General features: G+C 39.0%; 1 protein-coding gene across 3 annotated transcripts in view; it reads right to left on the bottom strand.

The window, feature by feature from the left end:
* Nucleotides 1–714: 714 nt before the first annotated feature.
* The window catches only part of LOC119648817 (glycerophosphocholine phosphodiesterase GPCPD1), a 118,637-nt gene continuing 110,199 nt past the window's right edge, over nt 715–9,152 (bottom strand). For 2 of the 3 annotated variants that reach the window (XM_038050684.1, XM_038050674.1), the window contains exons 7-8: nt 2,249–2,395; nt 715–1,373 (exon numbers count right to left, since the gene is read on the bottom strand). In XM_038050684.1, coding sequence (XP_037906612.1) covers nt 1,176–1,373; nt 2,249–2,395 — 345 coding nt within the window. In that variant the 3' untranslated portion in view covers nt 715–1,175. Of the gene's footprint in view, nt 1,374–2,085; nt 2,097–2,248; nt 2,396–9,152 lie in introns of all 3 variants that reach the window. The other variant, XM_038050691.1, reaches the window with a different exon arrangement.

The raw sequence follows: 9,152 nt of genomic DNA, 5'->3' as shown, positions 1-9,152 counted from the left end.
CATGAATGCGCCCAAGGGGTATTCTTTTTCGAACATCGCCTTTTCAATTTTTGCCGTAAGTTCATAGAGTGCTGTATCCGTGGATTTGCCTTTCTGGTAGGCGTGTTGCCTATGGTAAAGTGGCCACTTAGGAATGTATGTATCCCTTATGAACCGATCAGCTAGTCTTTCTAGTCCTTTTAGCAAAAAGGACGTTAGACTGATCGGTCGAAAGCTTTTTGCGTCTGGGTGGGTGGGTTTTCCTTGTTTGGGAATGAATAACACCTTCACATCACGCTATTTAATTGGAATATAAGCGTGTGCTAGGCATGCGCGATATATATTCCGAATATGTAGACCCAGGGCATCCACTCTCTCTATTACTTGCGCAGGAATGATGCCATCCGGACCTGCTGACTTGTATCTATGGAACGAGTTAAATGCCCATTTTACTCGCTCCAGTGATACTACTTTGCATGCCAGATTCCAGTCTCTCGGTTGAGGGCTGTATGCACTTGTTGGCCCCGAGATTAGATTTTGGATGCTGGCTGGGAAGTGCACTTCAAGCAAATGGTTTGCCGTTTCTTCATCGCATTTTCGTGAAAATTATTGTCCCACGTTGATTTATTTCTTCCAGTGTGTAATAGTCTTCATTTTTGATTCTTATTACTGACTTTTCTCTTATCACTACACATTTTTTAGCATCGCAATCATTGCATTGCAATAAAAGATTAATTTTTTTAGCCATAATAACGTTTATTGTCTTTTTAAAAATACACTGCCCTTATATAGTTTTTAATAACAAATTCATCAAGTGTTACATAGCCTCTAGATAGATAGAAAAAATAAAAAGGCAATGTCTCTTTTTGTGTGTTTTCATGATTACTTTCGTTATCTCTTGTAAATTCTACGAAGTGGTAAATTCTTTATTTCAAAAAGCAATGCTATTAATATTTTATGCAGAAATTTTTCAAAACAAGATTTTCTAATGCAATACTAGGACGACTGTGAAATTACAGAAATTTAGTTAAATAGATGGAAACACAATACAAAATATATATAGCCAACAATCACGTTGTTTACGGAAATTACCAAACCAATTATTTGCGAAAAACGAAAAAAGATTTCTTTTGTAAATACAGAATAAACATTTATCTAGCTATAATTTAGAAAAAAACGTTGTTCATGCAGTGTCCTCATTCATCCATTAGTGTTGCGAAAGACGTAGCTGCTGATAAAGAAATTTTGCGTCGGTCTTCATCCAGTTCAAGAATCTTCTCAGAGTTTTCCTTCACGTAAATGCAATCTTCGGTTGGTCGTCTCTCGCGTTCTAGAGCTTGCAGTTTGAAGAAATCTTTCTGGCTAGCTTGCGATGGAACTAAGAAGACGCTTTCCTATTGATTATAAAATAAACATTAGATCTAGCATATTTACAAAACGAATGTTTATATTTTAGGAGTTGAAGAGGATGTTCATTTGGGATGAAGTACCCAAATACTCTTCGCAAAACATCGACTGATAAGAATTTAAGGCTCAGTTAAAAAGAAGTGGGGCTCAAATCTTACTTCTTTTTTTCCAGCAAAAGAAGAAAAAGCCTTTTTAAGCAATGTAGCGACAAATTGTTGATGTGGAAATAAAAGCCATCAAGCACGTTCTTTATAACGCAAGGAACAAACACAATATCATCGAAACTACATTTGCTTATTGCGGCTTGGACGCCCATGGAATAAAACTTCATAAATTTGTAAAAAATGAAGAACAGTTCCACGCTTTAAATGTAAGCCATCAACACATATTTTACAGATGCTACAAATTTCTTCTTGAAAGCTGATGAAAAGCCAATTCATGTTTTGCTCGATAAGTATTTGGTACGATTGCAGAATAGATACATAAATGAACAGCCAATCATAATTACGGAAGTATTTCGAAAGAAAATAATTATCCTAACATTGGAGATAGTACTAAATTACTATTTAATGTTTTGTTATTTTTGGATAAAAATATGTCATGAAGCGAAATGCAAAAGTAAATGACAAACGCAATGTAGAGTGGTTTTTATGTTCATTTAGGTTATTTGAAAGCACTGAATTGGAAGAATATACTAACGAACAACCCGCCTTGCAGCAGCGTTAGTAATAAAAGGGTAAAAAATTGCATAATTTTTTCTTTGCATTTAGTTTAGTGTTTTGAAAACTATAAGAATATTATTTCTTTAGGCAAAAAAACTTGAAAAATGTATCTTTAGAAGATGTGGAATTTGACTACATACCTTGGTCTCCTTTGATGTAAGCACCTCCATTTTATCATAGATAATTGCATGCAACCCTAAATTCTTCAAGTGCTGGATGGTTTCCCTGCTGTTGTTGTCATCACCCCAGCAGAACATTATAAGGCCTAATTCTCTTGTTAAGCTCACCTGAAATAATCAAGAAAATGTTTTCATAAACTAAATGAACAATTGAGTATGTACTACTACTATAAATCATACTGAGTGATATTAATTATAAGTTTGTTAACTTTTGTGCACAATACATTACTGTGCCATTCAAGAGGTTCAAGGGGGCATACATGTGGAAAAAGGGCGGAAAGGTGCACTTGGAAATATTTCCAAAATGAACCCTTATTGAAACTCAAGCAAGCACATTGGTTGATAAGATCGGAGTTTATTTTTAACCTCCTTCTCTAAATCCGACCACCTTTACACCTTCTTCCGGTGTGCGGAGTTTAGATCACCGCTTCACGTACTCTGCACCAGTTTTCAGGGAACTTCTGAAAGCCCGAACAAAGAGTTGAATGACCTAAGCAGAAGAAGCATTCTGGAGAAACTAATAGCTACCTTCACAGACACAATTAACCGCCCACCTTTATAATTCGTCGCCCTGTCTGTTTACGTTTACTCTGGGTTATCTGAAGAATTTTTGGCTCCCTACATAACGACGAAATCTCAGGTGTCAGGTGTCAGGTTGTGGAAAAAATCCGGCTCAATGGGTTACGGTGGGCGGGTCACTTAATCCGTATGGATGAGGATTATCCAGGCCGGAAAGTCTATAAGGGCAATATCTATGGTTGAAAAAGAAGACGAGCCAAACCCCGCCTGAGATGGAGCGATGGCGTAAGTCAGAACGCCAGACAGCTTTTAGGGATATCGAATTGGTGGACCTCGGAGCAAAACCGGGATGTTTGGAGTTCCTTATTAAGGCGGGCCTAGACCGGATATCAGTTGTTGCGCCGTTGATGATGATGATGGGTTATCAACTGTTTTGTTTTTCGTCAAGTGGATACCTTTGCAATTACTTTAACATTAATACCGTTATTTCGTTTCCTAAATTTGTGTCACTGAGGGGGTTTTTATAATTTAGTCGTTGTTTGACATAGTTGAAGTTGTGTTACTTTATTAATCTTTCACGTTCTTTTCTGATATAATATGCGAATATTGTTTCATTTAAGTTTGTACAGTTCTCTTATTATTTGTGACTGTAAAAAATACCACTCGATGCAATTGGTGCAGCTAGAACAGTAGCTGACGTTGGGTACGCCAAGGTCGCATCGCTCGTACACTCGATGTACCTCGTATTACGATACGAGATGCCATTAGATGATTTTGGGAGACAGGCTCATACACCCGCAGGATAGATCAAGGTCGACATCGATGCATATCAACTCAAGATGACCGCTTCGTTGTCAGCAACGTGTTGAGAAATCGTTTTTGCACTACTATTTTCAGGTGAGATTTGCCAGTGTGAGTGAACGCACCATCAGAAGAAAACTGTCAGATAGAAATCTGGCCGCTTCTTGCCCAGCTTGCGCCCGTCAACTACTCCCGAAAAGCCGTACTGAGGAGGGATGGAAGGACGTACAAAGCAGAATAGCCTTAAGAATTCCAGATGGACGTCAGCGTGTCTACCGGAGCTAAAATGAGAGGTTTGCTTCGTGTGCTATATTCGAAACAGTAGTTCATCAGGGAGGTTTCATAATTGGTTTGGGGAGGTATTTCTTACGCGGTTTGTACGGATCTTGTTGTGTTCGATAGAGGTAGTGTGACCGTTCAAAGACGCATGGAAGATGTTCTTCAAGACCGTGTCATACCTTTCTCATCATCCTTTGCTGACAACTTTAGATTCATGCATGACAACGCACGTTGCCATACCGTAAGATCCGTCACGGAGTACCTTAACGAGGTCGGGTTGCAAGTTTTTCTTTATCATGGCCGGCACGCAGCTCCGTTCTTAATCCAATTGAACACATTTGAGACAACCTCAAAAGACGTGTACGAGCAAGAGTACCATCCCCTATGACCCTAGGAAAACTCTTACTGCGATGGTAGAGGAGTGGCATAATATATCCTAATCGATTATCTAACATTCACGAAAATATTGCCAAACCGGCTCCAAGAAGTCATACGGGCCAGAGGCGTCAACACCCATTACTAATTTTAATTCTTTTACTGAAAAATTTCTTTTTTTTTTCATTTTCATCGAACATATCCACAAAATTTTTAATAAATATCCTTTAATAAACGACTTTTTTGCAAGACTTGTCTTTTTTATTATCCCAAAAGTGGTTTTCAAAACATCTCCCATAAATTATCCTCAACATTTGACGATTTCTGCAAATTGAAAGAAGACCGGAATGTTGCATCGAAGTAAAACATCAGAGGAATTGGAAATCGAAAGCGGAGTTCACTAGGGTTGCATTTTGTAACCGACATTTTTCTTCTGGCTGTCGGTAACGTTCTTCATGCTGACTTAGCTGGAGGACGTAGAGGACTTCAATGGATCATGTCATATTTCTTCGAAAACCTCGACTACGCTGATGACAGTCATAGACTTTGATCAAATGGATTTGGAAAAGGAGGCAAGTAGAGTGGAACTGAATGTAAATACTAATAAAATCAAGGTTTTCTTTATACGCATCGCATTCTTCTTATCCGGACTAGGTAGAATATTGCAGGGGTTAGATAGCCTTGTTTCTACCGGGTCGAATTTTATAACATACGACGAACTTCAATGTTTGTCTAGAATCTAGAACTGCATCTTTCTCAACATCGACATCAAGTTGGGGCTGTTTTATGGCAACGTTCTCTCTATGCTATTATGTGGGTATAGTACACGATAAAAGACTAATTTTGGGGTACGTCGCACCGCTTCGCTGAATGCCGCGCGGCACAGCTTCGGTCAAGCGTATATTGTTGCCTGCAAAATCGTCGCGCCCCGTAGCGTAAATGCGGTCATACCTTCACTTGGAAGCTCCAAGCTTTTATCAATTCATCCTGTGCCGTATCATTCGGGTATTTCGGCCCAGGACAATTAAACATTTGGAAGTTGTGTCGGCGTATGGGGCTCATAAACGTAGATATATTGATCAGAAAGTAGAAGTGGTAGCCGGTAGGTTGCACAGTAAGAAAGGGTGGCACCTACTATACTAAGATGACAGAAAAGTGTGTCGTCCTAGACTTACGTAGCGTAGAATAATAGTGTAGGAATGCAAGCTTCTCAGAAGATCGTATTGAGAGTTAAAGCACGTTACCAGGAACCAACAGCAAAGCCCGTGGATGTGCTTGACACGCTATGCTGAAGCAGAGTTTATGCCATCTATATATTCTTGTGAGCTTTGCAATGCAGTCAAATCAATAGCGTCCTACAGGTAACAATCCAAGAATGCACTTTTCTTTATACATATATACAGGATTGGGCGCGAAAATCCGGACAAAAATCAATTTGAAATTCCCGCAATACTGTCCAAATGATTCAGCGTGTGTGGTAAATGAAATCGACCGTATATAATGTCCTTGCGAAGAACAATGAGCCACTGAAGTCCAACAGAGGCTTTGCAACAGCGGCCACGAAAACACAATCGAAGGAGCGCATTGCATCTAACGGTCTTTGAAGCTGTACCATAAATTAGGAGAATATAATTCTGTAATGTTTATCTCGTTATGTATGCGTTAATTTAAGTGCTCCAACTCAAACAAAATTCAAATACCTTGACATTTTTGATGCTTTAGTCTTTGCAAAAAATGATCCAATAGATTTTTGAATATGCTATAAAGGATAAATTTTACCAAATATGTTTTGTTAGATATAAATCAAAATACGTAGATTTCAATGTGCTAACGTCCTTGAGAAGAAAACTTCCAAATATTTTATTTTAAGTGATATAATAGTTAAATCTATTTCAATTTTTCTCTGACTGGAACACCATTTATCTGCCAGGGAAAAATTAAAATGACTCTATTACACTACTGTCGATAGATTTCGAAGTTTCTTTGAGCAAAATAGTTAGCACATTGCAATCTACATATTTTGATTCACATCTAGCAACACATCATCATCATCCACGGCGCAACAACCGAAATCCGGTCTAGCCCTGCCTTAATAAGGAACTCCAGACATCCCCGTTTTGCGCCGAGGTCCACCAATTCAATACCCCAAAAAGCTGTCTGGCGTCCTGATCTATGCCATCGCTTCATTTCAGGCAGGGTCTGCCTCGTCTTCACATACTTGGTAAAATTTGTCTTTTACAGCGTGTAGACTTTTACTGGTTATTTTTCTGAAAGGCTATAACCCCCACCTTATTCTAGAGAAGTTTCTTTTGAGATATTTTCAACTCGGCTAATAAGATAGTGCACATTTTCTATCTTTTCTCTTTTTTTGCATTTTTGGCAAACTCTATTCTTGATTATATATCTCTAATTCATATTATTGATTATTTGATGCGTTGAAGCAATTATAAAAATTTAAAAGCAAGAAAAAAAAACCAACTTTCAATTATCTGGACATCATTTTCCAACAGGAGAAAAAATCCGGATCCGGGGTGGAAACTATTCTGGAAAACTGGGGTGATAATTTTGTGGCCTTTTGATATCGATTCTTTATACTAATATTTCTATTCCGATCACCTGTGGAGAATCCCCCTTTTTCGAATCCTCCCCCTCTCGTCACGTGTAACTAGACAAAATATGCAATTTCTAAAAACCACCTCTGCGGAAAAAAATTAATTTCACGTTGTAGAGAACAAAAGATGGCATAAGTCATAATTTTAGTTGAAATTCAAGGAGACTATACACAGGAGGTGAAACTTGTCAAAAAAAAAGCAGGCCACAAAATGAATCATTCGGTTTGAGGCCGAGTCAAGATCGCAGTGCGTTCTGCGCAACTGTCAATTTATTGTGTGTCGGGTTTTTGTAGCACTTCTGTGTGCGAATCCCTGTAACTAGGCAACCAGCTAAAAACAACCAATACATACATACCTAAATATAATAGGAAATTGATAAAATGTCACTGCAATATTATTCGGATCGCCGCCAGAGGCGTTTCTTTCCACGGACCTTTATTTCAACATCGTCATTTCAAAGGCAAGTATCTCGGTTAACGAACCACGTGCCTGGCTTGGTGAACCCGAGGGTTCCATAGGCCGCTTTGTGAATCGTGTTTTCAACTTGATTCCACAATTCTTCTATATTCATAGCGGCTGATAATCGCGTAAGTGAGATAATTTCCTCCTGTTTCTTACGAATGGCTTGATTCGCAAGACGGCAATCAATGGTGGATGTTTTATTATTTCCACTATAAAATGTAGAAAGATGAGACAATCGTTTGATGAACCATGTATTCACAAGTACAAGGACAATACGCTCGCCACCATCATTGCGCGTTCCAAATTCTTTTCCCCCGTGGTACCTGTTACCATCTGCCTTTTCATCCACTTGACCATTAGGATCGACCGCAATAACGATATAGTCATTAGTAGGCACGTTACAGGTCTTCGCATCGAGAAGTTGCCAGAAGGCATCCTTCTCGGCATCAGGTCGAGCTAAAGTGAATAGAGCGATCAGCTGATAAAATAGTGAGTTTCATCAGCCGGTCATCAAATCGTTTAACTTGTTTAATGGCATAACGGAAACCCTAAGAGATGGCAATGCCAACACCGTATAGAGTATGTGGGCTACCAAAATAGAGAACTTAATAGCCATTTTTATCGCGTTCGCGTTCTATGCACCATACCATCTGGTTTCTTGAAGAGCGCGATTATCAACGCGCCTTTTTTGAAGAGCTCTTGCGAGTTTCTTGGTCTTTCTAGTGAGGGTACCAACATTTAACGTGCAGGCACGTATTTGCTTTGCTCTAACTAATTTCCTTTCGTTTTGACGCCGTCCATACGTCAAAAACCCTTCCTTATTTCTTGACAGGACCGGGGCCTGCCCAGTCGCGTCTCCTGGGGTGAATCCTTTCGCATTTCTCCGAGGTTTAGGATCTGTCAACATGATCATTTTTTTTTAAATGACATTGGATGCATTTTCTTGGCCGGCCTGTCGTGGGACCTGTTACTAAGAGAGAACAGGTAGAATTTAATATAGTGGAGCACCCCAACTATACTTTATTGATCCCTTTCTCTGATCTCAGCGTTTCATTCGTTTTTTTGTTTATAATTCACCATCATTTTTGGCAAAACTTTTGTTTATTATTCCATTTCAAGAGCAATACACTGTTCGCAGAATTCCTCCAATATTTCAACACTCTTCGTAAAGCAAAATTTGCCGAATACTTCAAAATATACTTTTGTTTGCTGTTTAATCTCTTCATTGCAGTAAAATGTCTGTAGCCCTCTCCTCAATCAACAAGTAATAGCTGAGTGCCATGTCTAGGGAATATGGTAGTTTAATTTCGTCACTGTTTTTCCAGATGCGTGAATTGGTGCATTATAGTGGTCGTAGTTAAATTATGGGCATCCAAAAAAATACTTCTCACTTCTGCCGAAACTGTTTACTGTTTACTTTATCCAGTCAATGGAATATTGTGGGGTAAGATGAATCTCTAAGATTACGTGAAAACAGTTTTAAGCAGGCTTTAAAAGACCCGCACTTTGTTGCTTTTGATCGCTTGTGAGAAAATCCGGGAACTATCGCACACAATATTTTTTTTCATATGCAAATATTGAAAAAATATGTTTCGAATACGTTCTTTTAAGAATGGATACAAGCGGGTTGCATTGAAAACCGGATCAAAAGGAAATTACACCAGGCCTCAAGACAGCAACTTTCAACACTTCTCCGTGAGGCGAACAAAGAACTAGACAATGGGTAGCATCAACCTACTTGGGTCGGACGCAGAACATCAAAAGCCGGCTACACAAACGTGGATTCCCAGCCACCTGGACCAGCAGACGATACTTAG

Source organism: Hermetia illucens, chromosome 1 (assembly GCF_905115235.1).
Source record: "Hermetia illucens chromosome 1, iHerIll2.2.curated.20191125, whole genome shotgun sequence".
In the NCBI taxonomy this organism is placed as follows: Eukaryota; Metazoa; Arthropoda; class Insecta; order Diptera; family Stratiomyidae; genus Hermetia; species Hermetia illucens.
Note: the sequence above shows the minus strand (reverse complement) of the source record. Positions and strands in the feature narration are given on the sequence as shown.